The sequence below is a fragment of the Polypterus senegalus genome, chromosome 1 (assembly GCF_016835505.1).
Source record: "Polypterus senegalus isolate Bchr_013 chromosome 1, ASM1683550v1, whole genome shotgun sequence".
Lineage (NCBI taxonomy): Eukaryota > Metazoa > Chordata > Cladistia > Polypteriformes > Polypteridae > Polypterus > Polypterus senegalus.
Window position 1 is genome coordinate 74,112,931 of NC_053154.1, and position 20,695 is coordinate 74,133,625.

At 36.3% G+C, this 20,695-nt stretch overlaps 1 protein-coding gene across 1 annotated transcript in view; it reads left to right on the forward strand.

Moving 5' to 3' along the window:
* Positions 1 to 3,130: 3,130 nt before the first annotated feature.
* Positions 3,131 to 20,695, forward strand: part of LOC120527398 (Golgi phosphoprotein 3-like) — a 32,697-nt gene continuing 15,132 nt past the window's right edge. The window contains exons 1-2 of the mRNA XM_039750774.1: positions 3,131 to 3,304; positions 19,380 to 19,591. Of these exons, the coding sequence (XP_039606708.1) occupies positions 19,403 to 19,591 (189 nt within the window). The 5' untranslated portion in view covers positions 3,131 to 3,304; positions 19,380 to 19,402. The remainder of the gene's footprint in view (positions 3,305 to 19,379; positions 19,592 to 20,695) is intronic.

A 20,695-nucleotide genomic window follows, 5' to 3' on the forward strand; every position in this document is an offset into this window, starting at 1 on the left:
ACTTGAATCTTCAAATACTTGCGCTGAGGATGGAAAAAGGGGATGGATGTTATTTACTTCACAGCACATGAAGGACTAAATAGATTTTCCTAATTGGGGAGTAATTGACTGCTATATTTAAATATGAAATAAGCTTTATTGGAGTTTATGTTCTATTGTACCTAATGCCAGAACAGACATCCTAAAAAATAACAAACGTTTAAAACAAAGAGTACCAAAAGCTATCAAATGAATAGCATTGAATCCTGCTTTATATTATTGTTTAGATCTTGAATGGAGTAATAATCAATGTGGCAATATTCTTCTTTCTCTTTATTAAAGGAAATACATTTATTTTGATTACTGGTATGGGTTTCTTATCTCTACTATAAGAAAAAGTAACCCAGAAGTAACACATTATTTGTAATGTATTACATTTTATAATAATTAAGTATATAACATATTTACTTTATAGTTAATTTAAACGTAACGTTTTCAAGTGAGGAATATTTCGAAAACAAAAGTTCTATAAAATTTGAGCAAAAATTAATGTTATGAAATTTAAGCTGCCTCGAAAGCTTGCATATTGTAATCTGTTCAGTTATTTTGATTGGTGAATCGTCTTTTGTAGATCGGTTTTCCATGTAAAAGTGTCTAAACTGATACAGCCGGAGCAGCTCAGTATTTCACCCTGGCTCATTCTCCTTGTGAGCGTCTTCTCTGATACACCATATAGATCTGCAATCTGTTGTAAACCGCATACATAAAGTGGTCTGTTGATTCAGCTACAATGTCAAAAGGGTGGATGTCCAGCGCAGGTAGCTTCGTTTCCTGAACTGGCGTATAGCCTCGTCCATTTCACTAGTTCTTCGATATTTTCAAAAATTGCCGAAAATGGCCAGAAATATTGTCATTTCTTCTGATAAGTCTTCAAGATTCATCCTGGAAGGCGCAGAAACTTTGGCAGAATCCATTTAATCAGCACTAGTAAGCATTTTTCTAATTAATTATTTACCTGTTTAACCTCTATGTCCCGCAAAGACATATTGAATTAGACATGAGCAATCAACGGAAGAGGACTCACCAATCAAAACACCGTATGTGCTAAAAGCACACCCTCTCAACTCTGACGGGTGAAAGTGACAGTTTTAAGTTGTATTTCACGGATGTGTTTGGAGAAATATTACGAACAAAATGAAATCAATAAATAAGCAACAAAAATCATTGTGTGACGCATTCATTTTTTATGCTCACATTTCTGGACACATTTATTTATTAATGCTTAGATTTCCAGACGCATTTATTTATTTATGCTCACATATCACGGTACCTTTATTTATTTGCACATTTATTTATCTGTTTATTTATGTCCGAAATATTCCTACATAGTTTTATGTATCTGAGTATGTTGTTAATAAAAAGTGCATCCCTTGAACGACCAGTATACTCAACCAGTGGTTTTAATAAAGCAATTATGTCTTATTTTTTATCTTCATATCATTTTAAGGATAGAATTATTGATAGAACCAATCGATGTGCCAGATTAATGTGCATTGTGATGTGGCTCTGAAAAAAAAACTGAGCTGTTAATTGATTCGAGCTGCATTTTTTATTCAATTGCTTCTACTCAAGTCCAATTAAGTCATGTGGTTTTAGTGTCATACCACCAATACACAGCATTGCAGCATACGGTGACACGGAATAACGTTTTCCAGGAATGTAGTACAAAGTAAACATGAACACAGGGCAAGTACAAGACAGGTAAAGAGCTATAAAATACAATATAAATAATTAAAAATAAACAATATGTACGTGAATAAAAAGTAAGAATTTGAAATATATAGTAATACATAACATAATATAAAACAGTAAAACTGATCATAAAAAACAGTGAAAAAATTGTAGCGCAAATATATTCGCTACTCGGGCAGATCTGAGGGCTGGGTTTTTGGGGTGGAGGGGTTGGTTGAGGGGTGCAGTACTGATTTCAGAGTCCGGGCAGCCTAGGGATAACTAATTAAAAAGATGGTAAGAATGAAAACCTGCAGCCACTGCGGTACTCGAGGCCTGGAGTTCGCCACCCCTGACCTAGGGGTTGCTGTACCTGACAGAAACCCGTAACAAAAAGCTGTTAAATGAATTAGCTGGAATAATTTAATATGCATAGACAATTGTTTATTAAAACTTAAGTATCAGAAAGTAATCACCTAATTATTTCTGCTTTATAAAAAGTATTAATATGGCTGAAGCAAATACGTACAAATTCAGGTAATACACAGCTAATTTCGATGAAAAATGTAATCGCTCGATTAACTGCGTTTAACATTTTTTTACTGGAACTGTAGTCCTGGATACAGTACGTGCCGATTTTTGACCCGTTTTGTACAACGGCATATGATATGAAAAACGTTCCTGGAAGAATAAAAAATCTCACGCTATTCGTATTGCATAATCAACGTGTCATGTATCCACGCGAGACTCCTGAAGTCACGCCTAATAGCAGCGGTCGTGGTGATCTTAAGAACAGTGGCTCTGGACTTGAGAAACAAAATTATCATGATTTCTCCCGAGGCAGATATTATTTATCTCATTGTCATCGCTCAACAGTATATCCTTAGTTAAAAAATGCAACCACGTCGTCTTGATAGTATAAGGACTGAGATTGTTAGATTCAGCGTTAAAGGTGTCCAGGATGGAAGCCTCTAGATTTGCTAAAATATCCAAGTTTATCTGCTGTTGTTGGCGCCATGCAAACAACTGAAAAATGTGTGACACCGTAATCGTGAAACACGTAACACGAATTTCTCCTGTACGGAAATATCCTGAAATTTTGACATTATATAAGTAGATTAAATAAAAAAAGGTCAAAACTGCATTCATTTCACTTCTCAGAGATCTGTTTGATTACAAATGCATATCCTCTGGCCAAACCAACATAGTATATTTAACCTTCAAGTTGTTCTTATAAAATGTCTACTTTATTAACTTCACCAAACGCTACTCTAGCAGATGGCCCCGCCCAAATCAAATACGCCTGTTCTTTTTTTCACCTCCCGGATCTACGGATGGGCGTGTACTTTGTAATAATTGGAGGATTACGTTTAGGTTCTCTTTCTGATTGGCTACTCCTTGAGCATCATGTTAGGCGGAGCATTTTACAGGAAGATTTTTTTTCTGTTTACTTTAAAACTCCAGGAAGTAAGTATAGGTAAAATTGCCGTGTATGTGTCAGTTTTTTACTTTACTTCTTAATTTAAATGTTGATATTTGAGCAAGCTTAAAAGAACGAACAAAAAAAAACCACATACAGATCAGGGAATAGCGGGTAAGTACAAAGTAACGTGTGTGTTGTTTTTATTGTTTGTGCTTTGTGAAGAAATGTGCTTTATATAATAACTGCATGACATGTTTCAAAAAGCCGGAGGACGCCACATGTTGCAAAGACGAGAACTTCTCGCAACAGGTCGGACATCTCTGCTTAAGTGTACCTTGATTTTGCTCGCTGGCGCCCTGAATCGCCACCTGTTTACATTCTATGATATGATGAAGTCCGTACAATACATTTCGAAGAGATTGGACGTTCTCTAAAATTTTTCTGGATTTATGTTACGTTGTCGTCGGCCGTGTGTTGCATAAATTAGATAGACACTTTATTAATCCCAAGGGGAAATTCGCATTACCATATTTGAACCAAGTTTAGACGTTTTTGCCTCATCTTTAGACTGCGCCACATATCTGCTGTTGGGAATTTTGTGTTACTATTCCAAAAGTTAAAGTGCCTGTGCATTTGAACGTTTTGTCGAAGTCTACTAATCCACACAAGCAAGCAGTACGACATTCTCTTGGTCACCTGCAGAGCATCCAAGACTCTTTGTGTAAATTTGTTTAAACGAGAAGCGGTTGTACCGGTTTGAGGGTATGCGCTGTGGAAAAGGGGGAGTGGAGTAACTGGAATGTCCAGTCCGGGAACTGACACCCCCTCCCACGCTTTCCTTTCTCATTTTGGAAAGGAGAGCTGCAACAGTGTCAAGAAACCATCCTTCTGTTGACTTTGCGTTTTCATATTTATGTGAATGGTTTTAGAGTCCACCTTTTGTTTAATTGCTCCTTGAAGGGGGGCCCAGTAAAGGTGATACTTGAAAACAATATTGAGATTCTTGCCACTCTTTCATCATGTGTATAAAGTGGTTACCATTTTGGCGATTATGTTATGTCTAAATGCTTTGTCTGAAATTGAAATCTGCTCTTTTAGCCCCACCAAAACCCACATATGTTTTTAGTCCGTTTCCTGCTTCCTTGTTTAAATAGCAGACGTTTACTGTTCTTATGAAATCATAAGGAAATCCGTGGGATTCACCTTTAATTTTTTTTTTTTTTTTTGAAAAGTGGAAGTTTGTATTAATCTTTTAATCCCTACATGATTTCAGTATTTTTTTCTCGTCTAAAAACGTTCTCTTAAGGATAGCAGTGTGGTGATATTTAAGATAGAACACCCTGCTTTGTAAATAACAAGGCACTCTAAATAGACCACACATCTCAATATCATTGTGTTGTTTAAAAAGCAGTGGCTAAAAGTAAGTAAGGAGTGCTGAGATTAATAAGAGTACAAGTGGTAATATAAAAATTGAAGAAAAAAGATCCCAGTAAGTAAAGCACGTAAATCCTGTTTGATTGTGTATTTGATAGTCACATTTAGTCAGGGTAAGCTAATAAGTTCATAATACTTTGTAAACTTCTTTTAAAAGTGGAACATTCTGTTGGCTTTTAGTAGGCTGACACAGTACAAATGAAAATTAGTAAATAATATGATACATAATGAACTCTAGATGCCTAATTAAAACATAGAATTGGTTTGAATGAAAAAGTGTTGCCAAAGATGGCTCCCTAGGATCATGTCTGGAAAAATCCACCATTCTAATATAATTTTCTCAAACCCATTTAGTTCAGTTCAGGGTCACAGTCGGCAATAGTTTATCCTGGGTGCAAGGCAGGAAATGGCCCCAAATGGGGTGACAGTCCATTCCATGCCAGACTCGCATAGGGTCAGTTTAGATTTAGAATTCCATGTAAACTTAACCCAACTCTGGGTCACTGAAGTGGGTCAGCCCCTATTGTGGCACTCCAGGAACAAACCCTGCCAACTCATTGCAAGACCTACTAGCATGCATACTTACATTTGCCTGGGTTCAAGCAGTCCACAATTAAGTTAACAAGATGGTATTCAGAGATGTTTGAGGAAAACCAGAGTGTCTGAAGAAAACTTCACACAGACACCAGGAAATTGGGCAGAGTTTACATAGATGGCTGGTGGGGTTGTGATTAGAACCCAGGATGTTGATTGTGCGAGGCAGCAGAACTGTGACACCTCATATTTATAATGTACACATTAATTTTCCTCTGACCGTCATTTGAGTTGGACAATAGCAAATCTGAGAGGACAGAGGTTATTAATTATGTCTAAAATAAACTATAGCATGTTACATACTTTGTACTCTTTTGATTGGAAAATAAAGTGATAAAGTGATGGCTGTAAAAGGAATTAACATTATTACGAGTATTAAAAAAAAACCAACAACAAACATACAGGATATTCGTAAGTTATGAAAAGATTGATTAGTATGAGTACTCTAGTGACTTTTTATGACTTTGTAAAAAATGTGCATTTTTTTAATACATCTTTAATGATTAAGTATAAAGAGAACTGCATTCTTATATCCATTACTTTTCGTTTTTGTGATTCATTTTTATTACTTCACATTTGAAAATGCAAATCAGAGTCCCTCTCCTTCTGTAGGAAAATGAGGCGGTTTGGGTTTTTTATAAGTTCATTTAGTTTAGACTCAATAATATGCCCCTGTTTTGGCTGAATTCAAAATTATTTATTTCCAAACCAGAAATCAGTAGTCCAACCTTGTTATATTGTGCTAATGCATTGGTGTTTAGCTATTGCTGCCATTTCTGTATTGTTTATCTCCCCAGTGTTTTTGAATACATTTAGTAATTGTATTTACAGTGTATAGTTGATGTTACACTTAAAATCCCAAATGTTAGGTTGACTGTATTTATTTAAAAGCTTTTATTATTAGTGACCATATTCTTAATTAATCCAGCACCTTTGCCAAGTCTCTTCTGTAATTCCTTTACTTGCACAAGTTTGTATTAGCCTCCTATTCCAAGGCAGAAAATAATGAGAGTTTCATATATAGATTAGTGATAGCTTTGCTTGTCAAAATTACTGTGAATTGTTTGAGGGGAAAGCCATAACCCTATTATATTGAGATTTATGCGGGTTTACACTATGCTTCTATTCAGGTGAATTGCAATTTACAGTAGTACAACATCAAGGACGCTGCCTTTATTTTTAAATGTTTCCTAATTCCACTGTTCATTGTTCACTTTATTTGAAGTGTTTTATTATGTTCTTGCATGAAATTAATTATGATTGTGGCAATTTCACGGTTTCCTGAAGTGCCATGGTGGTACAGTGTTGCTGCCATAAAACACTCAAACATTAATTCAGTTTCTATCTTTATATATTGATTTTGCATATTTTCCCTGTTTTCACTTAGGTTTCATTCTAGTGTTGAGATGCATATAGTTATTTTCATTACTAAATTTAAAACAGTACTTTTTGACTGAGTGCTTTATCCGCGATCGGTTTCTGTCTTGAGTCTGATTTGGCTGATGTGGACTCCAGTTTCCTTCATGTTTTTACTGGTGAATGAGATTAGTAGGATAATACATGTATGTTTGCAGTAGCTGTTGCCCTTTGAATATCTGGTCTGTCCCCAGCAAGTTCTATTTTAAATCAATGCCATTTTAAACAATGTTCAAAATTTTCTGAAAACATTATAACGCAGTATCTAACACAGTGACACAGAGCTGTTAGTACCTTTACAGTCCAAAGGAATTTAAGGTGTTCAGGACTGGTTTTGCTACTTAATACTGAGTGTATGCAGTTCGAGTTCTAGCTAAAAATTAAAATACATGTTAGAGTCATGTGACATTTTAATAGAGTTTCCCATATACAGTGTAATTAAGATGACCAGTTTGAATTGTATACACGTAATTTCCATTTTAAACCGTGCATCCACAGCACTATTTTAATTACTTTAGTAAATAAAAGAGAGGGTCTGGTGTTCATATCAAGTGCATATAATACATTACTACTTTCTCAAAGTTTCTTAACTGAATTTAGATTCGCGGAGACCCAAAATCAGAGTGCTAGTTCTTCATAAGTCACACACATTCACTCTCCCCTGGTCATTGATGATGTATCAAATTAACATTTTTTTCTTACTAAAATAATTACCTAATCGTACAGTTTGGCTGTGTCTGCAGTGGAGAAAATGGGTTCAGAAAATGAATTGACAGGTTAATTATTTTCTTTAGCATTATATTTTTCATAACTTTTATTGCATAGTTCTCTCTGTAAAAACTGCAGGCAAAGTTAATGAGTGCAAAGCAATGATGTCCACTATATTTAAATCAGTTAAACACTTTTTGTGTCTATAAATTTGTTGCCTTTTTAGTGTACTTTGCTCTTCACATGTTCACTTTACTTAAGCCGATTTCACATTACTCGACTTGTAGTTTATGGGATGTCCGGCTTAATGACCTACAGTTGCTGATTAGCTGCCAGGCAAAGTAATTTTATGTGACTAGAGATTGCTTGGTATGTCAAATTATGAGACTGCACAACAACTTTCCAGCACAGTTTCGCACTTTCAAAGACATGCAGCCTTGCCCCAATTTCTCACAGCTAAAAACTTACTGGTGCTCATGCAATGGATCAGCAGGCACAGGAAGTTCAATTGCAGTCTCTTTCCTTCCTTCCTTCCTTTTTTTTTATTTATTTTTTTTTTTTTTTAATTGTATCATTTGGTTTTTTTTTTTTTTCTTTTCATTCTTTTGTGGTATGTAAAACACAAGACATCCAAAAGGTGAGCATCTTTTGTGTTTGTGAAGTCCAAAACACCTGCAGTCCTTATTCTTCATTGCTGCTTTATATGCATTTTGCATCCAGGTGGGTATTCATTGGTTTGTTAATCTCATGCGACTCAAGGACTGAAGAGAGAATCAAACTTGGAGCGGGTCATAGTCTAATTGGATTTGGTAGGTCAGATTACACTACTGAGTGTCATTGAAGTTTTTTCTGACTTCCCCGACTCACTAAGATCATGTAAATAAAATCTATGATTAAAAATCCTTGGAAAGTGGTGTAATGTGACATGGCTTTTTAGAGACTGGAAGCAAAAGTTAAGTGATAGCCATGACCCCTGCATCTGTCTTCCACTTTGACTAGCCTTCAACCTAGCAGTGACTTGAATAAGCTAAACTAAAATGCATGGGTACACTCTAAAGGTCATGTTTTTCAGCATATCTATTCTATAATATTTCTAAAGTCAAATCTATTTTGAAGAGCATAATAGTTGTCTTGAAGGTGCTATGCATGAACTGAAGCTGAATTGTGGACACAGTTTACTGTCAGTGTTTGTTTTGTGTATAACTGTTTAACCTAATCCAGACCAGGGTAATGGGGGCATTATGGGGGTTGGCTGGAGTCTGTTCCAGCTAGCATAGATCGCAAGGCAGGACGAATCCCTGGATAGGGTGGCAGTCCATTATAGGGCATGTTTGTTTATATTTAAACCAAAATAAATTAATCGGAGTAGGATCAATGTTTGTCATTTCACCAGTGACAGTTGCTGGCTTTTTCTTCTTGTCTCATCGTAATGCAGTTTCAGTGTCTGGTTTTACATTTCAGCCTGCAGTGAGAACTAGAGTATGCAACATCAAACACACAAAACTCTGCCTGCTTGCTCCTTTTCTTTCTAAATTAAAGAGTGGTTGGATGGCTGAACTTTCAGTGTTTTCAGACTTAGTTCATGTTATAAACTGGGGGAGTCATAAGAATTGCCAAGTTTAAGCGTTGAGTGAGATTCCCAACCAAATAACCCCCCTCCACCCCCGGCCTTGTGGCTGTAGCTGTCTTTCTTGAAGCTCTGTTTTAGCGTAAAGCTATACACAGACCTTGTGTAGTGGGGAGCTTCCAGCTGTGCTCTGCAGAGACCTGTACTCCTCATGAATCTATACTAATAAAAGGCAAAGCCCTCACTGACTCACTCACTCACTCATCACTAATTCTCCAACTTCGTATGTAGGTAGAAGAATGATATTTGGCAGGCTCATTCCTTACCGCTTACTTACAAAAGTTAAGCAGGTTTCATTTCGAAATTCCACACATAACGGTCGACAACATCCGCCATGTTGAACTTTCTTATTTATGGCCCCATCTTCTAGAAATTTAGTTTGCGGGTTCCCAACGCTAACTGAATCCTACTTAAGTACATATATACGTCCATAGCCTGCAGCTCGGTCACCGTGTGAGGCGGCATTGGGTCCCCCATCCCAATGCCTCCCACGTTGTTGTCTGCCTGCATATATAAGGCTGTCCATTGCTCTGGTTTCTACATTCCCTTCCTTGCTTCGCCACGGGATTCACGTCTCCCTGCTGATAACTACAGCCTTTATATTTAATCCACGGCTTCTCCACTGTTTTATTTTTCATTTATTACGATTATAGTTATTGTGTAGGTATTTTAGACTTACTTTACATTGTTCAGGTACCCATTTACTTTATCATTCCAACCGTACCCCCATTAACATGTCTATCGAGGTGATCACCATCGATCAAAGAACTGTCACTTACCGAGTGGTTTCCATGCCCGGAGATGGCACCTACTTTTTCCATTCTCTTTGTTACATATTGCACGGCCATATCAGGCTCACTCTTGATATCCGGAGGAACATTGTGTCTTATGTATTGAATGACTGGGACAGGTTCAAGGTGTGGACTGATGACGATACAGGAGATAATTATACTACACTGGAACACTAGAAGAGTGAAATGCTTAAGCCCTTCACCTATGGATCTGCATGTGAGTTGATGGCTGCCACTGAATTGTTCGGTTGTCGCTTTCAAGTGTACCGAAATGGCCAAATATTTTACACCTTTGGACAACCACCAATGCCTCTTAAACATCTTAGGTTCACAGGTGACGATTTCAGTAGTGGACACTTTGATGTTTATGAATGTTTAAACTCTCAAAAGCTGGATGTGAAGTTATCGATGAAACCAGTTGTATGCTTATAACGCTTGACAGATGCCGAATGTCATTTCAACACAATTCCTGCAAATACTGTCGTAATTGAAACAAACCATGAAACTCAAACCGATTATGACAGCAGCAATCCAACCTGTGAGATTTCAGACAAGATTACTTTTCACATGGCCAACTGTACGTTGCATGCTCAAGAGTAAGCTCAGCGCACAGCTTGGTCATATTACAACCGGAGGGCTGAACTGACAATGTGGTATACAAAGAGATCCTTAACAAATAATTATTGGTATATTTTCCCTCAGTTTAAAAAAGTTTAATTTTCTTCTTAATAAAAATTTTAAGGCAGTACTTCGCCACTGCGAAGCGCAGGTATTTTGCTAGTTACATGATAAAGAGAAAGAGATAATTTAAAATGGAGATTTATGAAAGGAAGAAAGGAACATTTATTGGCAAATTTCGCCTTTTGTCCCCCCCACACCCAGCTGAAAATGATCTCCTGAACTACCTGTTGTGCAATAAAATGCCTTACGTTTCTACATTTTCATTGTCCTCTTTTTCTGCTGTTTAGTAGTGCAGCAGCCTTGGCAAAGATTATGGTGAGAATAGTAAATGAGAAAAGAATTTACAGTATATAGCAGCATCTGTGAGTTTGAAGCAGGAAACAGTACGAAAATAAAATTTGAAGTTCCATTTTCAAAGAGTGCTTTATTTGGAATACTTAGTGGTATGTGACTGTAATTCAGTATCCTCCCATTTTGTTTCCCATGATGGACTATTTCCAGATTTGGGAGCAGTTTGTTATAACTAGGTATAAGAACAATATGACACTAATAAATTGATTTAATGTGTTGTTGTCATTTGAGTTGATTGTGTTTTCTCTTAAGAAATATTTCAAATTAGCAACCCTATACTGTACATGGACCCAAAAATACTAAATACATAGAGCCTTGGAGTAATTTTGAAATGCTACAAATGCTATGGAAACTTCTCATGTCTGTATTATCATGTCTTTATTTTAATTACTAGCGACTGGGAGCCCGATCAAATCGAGCTACAAATTCTACGTTTGTGAAATCCATACTTTCTCTGCAAAGAATTGTTTTTTTAAGTCCTTGAAATGATTTTGCTATCATGGCATTGATTTGTGCTTAAAATAGACCTTTTCGGCTGATGTAATGAAGAGCTTCCTGTTTAAATGGGGCTGTGAGTCATGAACTCAGCACTTTGGCGCACCTCATTTGATTTTTTTCTGGCAAACAGATTTTTAAAACGAACCATATTTTACAACTCTAATCAGAGTCGGAGTAATAATTATGTTGGCGTGATCATTTTAGATCAGAGATCGGCTAAAATTTAAACAATGACCGTTGTTAATACCCAGCCATCATTACTCAGTTTGCCAATACATGTCAGAAGGACGGATGCCAAAACCGAACTGCCCAAAGATAGATTTCGACGTACCAAGCAAATAGCAATACGTTCTAAATTACTTATGGTTCCGGAGCTGTCAAAGGGTTTAAATCAGTCGATGATGTTAGTCCTGGAAAGTCATTAAGACATTAAACAATATGCCCTTGTTGACAGTTTACACAGGTTTTTAACTTTAATCATTACTGTTAATTTTTCTGATAATTCTTGTTTTGCATATTACTGGTTTTATTGCTTTTGCATGGCAATTTGTATTAAGAGTTTGTTGCAGGCATGTAGGACTGTCATATCTGCATCAGATTTTTAAAAATATTCAAATGTCTTATCTAGCGTGAATATTCAAATTGGAAATGAAAATGTTGAATGTATCCAGTCAGCATTGTATCAGGTGCTGCTATGAAGTATTGTGGGCTTTTTTCAGATCACCATCTGGTACTTGCAGTTCTTTTCCAGATATTACTGTATATTACCTATTTCTGTTTTTGGTGGAAAAGTTTCTATTGGCATTGCTAATGAAGTGAACTTCTACTAATAACATCTACATGGGAAAGAGGGGTCCTTTCATCGGATTGGCTGGCCCAGCACTGTTTTAGCCATGGAATGGCCAAATGGGGGTGGCAGCTTGATGGATGAGGTCTCCAGGACTCTCAAAATATCCAAATCTTATTATGTGATATCATCTACTGTTAAATTTTGCTCTGTACTTCTAAAATTTTTATTTTTATGCTGTATTGAGGATTTGTTCTGTTCTGTGTATTGTATTGTATTGTATTGACCCCCTTCTTTTGACACCCACTGCATGCCCAACCTACCTGGAAAGGGGTCTCTCTTTGAACTGCCTTTCCCAAGGTTTTTTCCATTTTTCCCTACAAGGTGTTTTTTTGTTTGGGGGAGTTTTTCCTTGTCTTATTAGAGAGTCAAGGCTGGGGGGCTGTCAAGAGGCAGGGCATTTTAAAGCCCATTGCGGCACTTCCTATGTGATTTTTGGGCTATACAAAAATAAACTGTATTGTATTGTAATAAGAGGCCTTCAAGGCTGATTTTATTATTCCTATTGAAACAATTTTTTTTTTTATTGAGAAATGGGCTGAGAAAATTTTGTGCAAGAAGGAAAAGTGATGAAAACACTTTTGATTGCTTGAAAGCTTTACACACAACCAATAATTAGATGAAATCCGGAAGGGGAAACTACTTTTAAAGACACTGTAAATCCATCCTTTCCTTTTTTTCCCCCATATCACACTTATTTCAATTTAGGGATATAAAGTGGAGAAGCTTATTCCAGCAATATCAAACTCAAGGCACGAATCAGCTCAGATGAGAGTATTCTAGGTCACAAACATTTCTGGGCCGAATATAAACTTGTCTGCTTCGGTGAAATGTAAATACAGTATTTTGTTATGAATCAAAAGTACAGTTTCTCATCATTTAGGAGTGTTGGAAATGCAATGCAGTGCAATCTAATAAAATACATGGAGGTCATGTAACACTGCAGTAGATTCATGCATCAGATCTGCAAAATTAGATGGAGAGCATACTGACAAACAGAGGGATCTGTTTGTTTACTGTAGTTTTTTTTTTTTCTTTCAAATAGTGAAACCAGCAGTACATTTTTTTTTTTTTTTTTTTTACTGTACTGAATGTGCTACCCATCTAAGTAATAAACCTAGATCTCTGCTTTAATTTTTGCAGAACATCATGCCGTATATGTCTTTGTTATGTGCCATTTGGCATAGGATTGTAAAAGTTATCGTAATGGTTGTGATACACCATATATTGATGCAATGTATTTTATTACTAAAAATGTTTGTGATGCATTATAAGAAACAGCAGCTGGGTAGATACGGGATCTTAAAGAGGTCTTGGTTTACTGCCATCAATCAAAGATGATAGTGTAAAAAACAGATGGCAGATGCAAGTTATATTTAACATATAATGTTGCATAAGGTTTCGTAATTGTATTTGATCACTTAAGCAAGCACAGGTATTGCCATATTTTATTCTGCTTAAACTATTACGAAAACTATATATCAATATGTTTAATGTGATTTGTCATTCTTTTTATTGGGAGTGTAATGGCAGAACATTAAACAAAATATTTAGATTTTATATGGACAAAGCAATACAGCAAAGGTATGAAAAGCAATTTCATGGACTGTTAACCCCATGTGTGTTGGGTGCCTGGATTACCTGTAACTCCTTCAGTTGGATAAGCAATGAAGATGATCATTTGTGTTTAAGTTAGAGGAACATGGTACATTTGAAAAACGCTGCTAGAGAATTAATGTACCTATGAAATAGAACATGTACTTTATTAAGCTGAATGTTTGTTCAGTAATAGTAACAAGGAACTTAAATTGTCAAATTATACCCATTTTATACCCATTTAGAGTTTTTAATCCTTTTGTATTCATATTCATTTAGATAACTACTGGAGTACAAAGATGTTAATTGAACTATGGCATGACCAGGGGCCTCATGTATAAACGGTGCGTACGCACAGAAATGTTGCGTAAGAACTTTTCCACGTTCAAATCGCAATGTATAAAACCTACACTTGGCGTAAAGCCACGCACTTTTCCACCGTACCTCATGCCTTGTCGTACGCAAGTTCTCCGCTCGGTTTTGCAAACTGGCGGCACCCAGCGTCAACGCAGTGCTACTGTTCCTGTGTGATTACTCATTATTTTCATGACGCGGCTTTATAAATACACCAAAACTAACCGCATATTGTTTATTAGTGTAATGCATCTGATTGTAATTAACTCGTAACAATATAATGGTCCAGGGAATAGCCATAGTATTCCAAATACCATAACTGCTTTAGCGTTGTAACTCTCACTTCTTCTTCTTCTTCTTCTTCTTTCAGCTCCTCCCGTTAGGAGTTGCCACAGCGGATCATCTTTTTCCATATTACTCTCACTGCACGATTCGGAGTATTTATATCACTGTATCTGAGTGTGAATCACAGCAGCAGCTGATCGGAAGAGAATTATCGCTATACAGCTTTAAGGACACGCTGTCTCAGCCACTGCAAAACGTTTTAAAGCCTTTCCTGTACGGACCTCGCGGTTCAGAAACAGTTTAATCCCAAGAACTTTAAATGCACTCAATCAATTGCTCCTTGTAGAACTGTCTGTACTTATAAGTACAATCACCCCACTGTAAACTTGCACTACAGTTATAATATCTCACAACCTGCCACTTTATAAAGCGTATTTACATATGATGACGATATCATTTTTAAGGTGAAATGCAGCAAAATATGTTTGTTAAATTATACACATAAAACTTTAACTTCATTTAATAAATCTATATTCTTCACTGGGAGTGTCGTGAAGGATAGAATAATTAAACATGTACTACGAAGATATTTCAATGCTTTTGAAGAATCGGCTAAGCTTACAGATGGCTTAATGTCTATTACAGAGCTGATTGTATGGCGATCGGTTACTTGGGGAAAGAAAAGCAAGGACTCTTGGGGCGGCCACGCCAATATTTATTGAATATAAAACAGAAAGAGAAAATAACAACACAACTAAAAATGCAGCGACAAATTTCGACAAAAGATAAATGCTTGTCATGAGCACGAGGCTCATGAAACACATGTTTAATAATGTGCTTTAACTCCTATCATCATGAAAATGACATCACATATACATCTCAGTATTTTAGTTATTCAGAGAGCTGTAATATCACAAATGTAATGGATTCTGTGTCCAGTTGGAGGAAGAGAGCCAGTTTAAGAAGCAAGTAGTGATTCACACACATAGATCACATACAGTATAAGATCAAATACAAAACAAAGCATTTAACGTGCTACTTTAATTACGATGTAATTTTGAGAAACTGGTTAATTAAACGATTTTAAGATGAAGTTTATAATGTTCTACTAAATGACAAAATAAACTACGTGATTAAAGTGGAAAATTCGAGATTAAAGTTGACATTTCGTGCTTTTTCCTCACTGTGTGCCTTTTTTCTCTGTACCCTAATAAGCTTTCATATGACACTCAGACAGTGGGCTTACAACTCTTCTTTTCACAGCGACTTTGATACGTGACTTCTTTTTTATTTCCGGCACTGTGCGATTTTGTGAATGTGAGCTTTCAAGTTTCTCCAACACGCTATGTCACTCGATCAACTTCATTTTGTTGATTATACCACGGTTTATTTGAACAAATAGTATGTTTTTCCTTTGCCTCCACTTGGTATTCGCTGAAATTCTTATGTTTCCCCCCGTGCTTTTCCCATTGTCTTTTCACAGAAGGCTGCGCTTAAGGGCGATTTATATTGATTTGCATATTCAAATAGGCGTAATTCTGGGAGGATTTGGGGTGTTACAAAATGCGCGTGCACGAGCGTTAGTTTTCACGCTGATCGGGATTTATGTAGCGGAAGAGCGTGGAAGTTAGATGCGCACAGATTCCTGCATCTGGATTTTTCTGTGCGTAAGCACATTTCGGCTTTTGTGCTTACGCCATGTTATAGTGCGAGTTCTACGCACGGCGTTATACATGAGGCCCCAGAAATGTGCCAATAATTTTTGAAGTTAACATTTGTAAGATCATATCTTCATAATTTGCTATGTTTGGGAGCATTGTACGTTGGTGTCCTATGAGAAATGTTGTGTTGGTGGTGTTTGGCTGCTTGATTTGCACCAAAAGCAGTAATGAATATTCAATCTTTTTTTCCTTGGAAAATAAAACCTTAATCTTGCTAAATGGGCATTGCATCTCCCAGACTAATGGCACAGACTTTGTGAAATAGAGTGACCAAGTTACCTGTGTACCACTTGGACAGAAGTCCATTTCCCAGTGTGAAGCATGTGAATACACTGTAAGAGAACAATGGCTGACTAAATAAGTACAGGTAGCCAAATATAATTAACCTATTTATTTACTCAACAAATGTCATGTCTGTCAAAGTCTGACAACCCTACTATACTGAAGTTTCACAAGATAAAGATTTTTTTTAATTATATGACAGTGCTTTGCCCTGCAGCACACTCCAAGCACAATAATGCATTCCAGTATGGTTTTCTGAAAAACCTTGTTAAATTACAGCTCAACACACCTAAAGCACACCTTCATACTTGCATCAAAACTGGGGCAAGTTAGTTTTACCAGACTGACAACAATAGTTTTGTATTGTTAGGGTTCAAACTAGAAAAAAGAGATGATAAGAATACACAGGCACGGCATACAAGTTTCCTTGGTGTGGATTTAAAATTTTGATCAGAAACTTTCTAAAATGACAAGGCAGGCATGCATTCTTCTATTATAATGTAAATGTATATTCTGAAATGGAATAGTACTATTCCATGTATATGTCTTGTTATTAGATACTGCCTTTAGCACTGAAACTGAAACATTTTCCATAGAGAGCCTGGTTTCTATCCTGTTAAAATAGACACGTGAACCCTTTTCTGTTTTATCTAAAAACAAGCGTCAGTTTCGTCTCTTTTTTTTAAAATGGTGTACAAGTATTACACTGAGAAGATTAAAATAATTTGATGCTTTCTCATTCTTTTTTGCCAATTGTATTAGGTTCTGATATCAGCAAGTAAGATACTGAAAAAAAAAAAAACAACTTCGTATTATTGTTTGGAGTCATTTTAGGTAGAACATGGGAATTTGACAAAAAATAATATTTACAGATATTGTCACATTACACATTATCAATGTGTAATATATGTGCAATGTTCTTTATTTTGCCTTTTTACAACTTGCTAGCTACCAGACAGGTACAATCAAACTGGAAATTCAGGAAAGCACCATTAAGTAAAGCCTACCGAAAAAGCAAATAGAGTAGCTGTATGTAAGGTAGGAAATTATAATAATTTTTTACTCAGTGTTTACAATGATTTTAATCTTAAAATAATCACTTAGTCATGTACAGCATCTCGGATTGAAAATTACTTGTTTAAAAAGTCTTGCTAAAATAAAGGTCAGTAAAAGTAATCTTGGTGGATAGATACAGTATAAAAAACACTATTTGATAGATTGATCTTCATGGCTAAGAATCAACAGTCCATCTGTCCACACTATCTGGTATGAGATTACTTTTCTAAACTACAGTACTACTGATTTATTGTATACAGCACACAAAAGTGAAGGGTTGGCAAAGATATATGTCCTAAACTAATTGGTGCAATTGACCACATGTGTAAGGACAGCCGTGTTTGTGAATAGGTGATGGGCTATATCTAAAATATATTTCTATCAACCTGGAACCAAATACTGTCCTCTGTCAGACTGGAGGTATTGTTTCTTGCCACTTCCTCTTGGCTTTTCTCTTTGTCCCTGTCACAGGGACAGGCACACTTAGTTAGAACCTCTAATAAGGATGCATATTGTAGGTGACATCCGTATCACATAGTAACTTAGAATAACATGAAATTGTGTGTTGTCTTAGACAGGCAAAATTAGAACTGCAAATGTTAAAAAAAAAAAGAAAAAAGCCTTGCAGTTAGAAATGTGGTTATGCCCCATTTTTAAGGCATTGAAATAACTAAAAGGAAAGCTGGACATAAAGTAGTGATTTTTCCATTGCTGTCTATAAGGAAAGCCTCTGGCTGCCATCTGTTTGTTGGAACTGCTGCTTAAAAGTTCTAATGTACAACAGGTACAAAAGTCTGGCACCTCTGGTGTGAAGAGTCACTTATATCAAAAGACATACTGTACTAAACTGACATTCAAAATAAACACAAAAGGAAAAAGTGATTAAAAGAAATTAGGCATCTAAAAACATGTTTTGTCTAGAATATGTTGAGTGACTATTAGGTGAAATCACATCTGTCATTGTGAAGTAAATGTGAGCTACTTGTGAGAAAACACCCTTTATTAGCAACAATCTACTGAACCGGTGTCAAATTAAAACATTTTTTAGCAACAAAATTTGAGCTCATTATCTGAAAGACATGTGCGAAAACTAGGTATGTACTGCCTCAAAAAATCAGCTTTTGGATTCTCGTGCCACATCTAGGTTATTATTGATTGATATATTGATTGCATAGCAGAAATCAAATCCTGGTTTTGTTCAATTTTTCTGAAATTAAATAGTGACAAAACTGAGGTTATCCATATTGGTACAAAATCAACATTATCCAAAACTGATCATTTTTCATTTGTTATTGATAATTGCTCTGTCTTCCCTTCCCCACAGGTTAAGAGTCTGAGTGTCATCCTTGACAGCACTTTATCCTTTCAGCCCCACATCAGTAACATCTCCCGGTGTGCATATTTCCACTTGCATAACATTAATCGTGTTTGCCCCTCCCTCACTCCCCACACCACTGCTTTCTTTGCTCATAGCCTGGACACTTCTCGTCTGGATTAATGTAATTCCCTTCTCTTTGGTCTTTCTCGCAAATCTCTTTATAAGCTTCAACTCAACTGGTCCAGAATTCAGCTGCCCACATCATTACTAGAACCCCCTCTATTCACCATATCACTCCTGTTTTGCAGCAGCTTCGGTTTACACATTCAATTCAAAATTCTCCTACTAACATTTAAGGGTATCCACAACCTTGCCCCTCCATATCTGTCTGACATCGTCCATGTTGCCATTCCCTCCCGCACCCTTAGATCCTCTTTCCTCCATCCACTTGACTGTCCCCTTTGTCCGTCTTACCATTAAATTGCTTTGTCTGATTTTAATTTTTGTATTTTAGTTTTGTTTATAATCTGTGTTTTATCTATTGCTCGGTGTTTAGAATGGCATAGGCAATGGAAGGGCATATGTAAATATATGGTATTCCTTGTTGCATCCCTTGTGTTCAATTTACTGTATGTTTTGAATTTTACACCAGAGGTTCACTTTTTGTGGTATTTTCATTTGATAAAGGTTAGTGGGGTCTGTGAAGCAGCATGACCACTTTGACCTACCGAAACAGGCGAAGTGAGGCAGTGGGCGGAAATGACAGACGTACAGAGAAGGAAAATCAAGAACAATCTGGGAATCTTGACGGTCAGGTTGAAGAGGATAAAGAAGATTCCAAGGACCTTCGTCTCACACTTATGGAAGAAGTACTACTTTTGGGACTTAAAGACAAAGAGGTATTAATTTTTAAAGAGATAGAGTCCAACCATTATATTGTTCCTTTTAGTTTAATATATCATATCTGACAGTTCTGTCTCTTCATTTGTTACAGAATGTTACTGGTTTATCTGTATCCTCTTTTTTTTTTTTTTCTGGCTTATCTACACATTCTATTTTTTTTATAGTTTATAATGTTTACATTTTGTGATGCAACTCTAGGAATCCAGAAAGGATTCCCACTGTGCAGAAATGTGTCTTGTTTTAAGCTTGCACCCTGCTAAAGTTGTTTTAACTTTTTATTTGCATGACCTTTCACCAGTGTTGCCCATACTTTGACTTACAGTTTTGTTGTATTGTTTACTTGCCCAGTGTTATTTTTAAAATTGTTATAGTAGACTACTGACATGTTAAACCACTTAATCTGGCTAAAATAATGGGTTGGAGGCATCGTTTGAAGTAGAAGACTTTTGGTTTATGGTTCAATATATTAGCTAACAGATCATATACAAGAACAGATGTGAAGGCAACCTTTTGTTGATATATTATGCACTTGCTAATTGTGAAATAGAACAGAATTTTGTGCTGTCATGATGCACAAAGTTGTGAATGGTGTGGCAGAAGGTTCCAGTAATACCTGTAAAAGCTAGCTTACCCTAGATCTTGGTTTTTACATAATGTCAGCAAAAACCGCAGTTTACTACATCCATCCATCCATCTATTATCCAATCCAATATATCCTAACTACAGGGTCTAGGGGGCCTTCTGGAGCCAATCCCAGTCAACACAGGGTGCAACACAGGGAAACAAACCCTGGGCAGGGCGCCAGCCCCCCACAGAGTTTACTACATGAAAACAGCAAAACACTTAAATAACCAGGAGCCTTTAAAATATCAACAAACAACATAGTTGTCATTTATAATGCAAATTATCCCTTCACATTACCCAGGTACATTTTTAACAAGCTCCCACCTTTAAGATGAGTATTTGGAAAAATATTTTTTAAAATGTGTTAAATTTCAAACTTTTTGTTTTGATAAAGATATTATTTCCCCTCAAGATTTAAGACATTTGATTGCTGCAAAGTACTAAATCCACTCATTAGAATGGATATAAATATTACC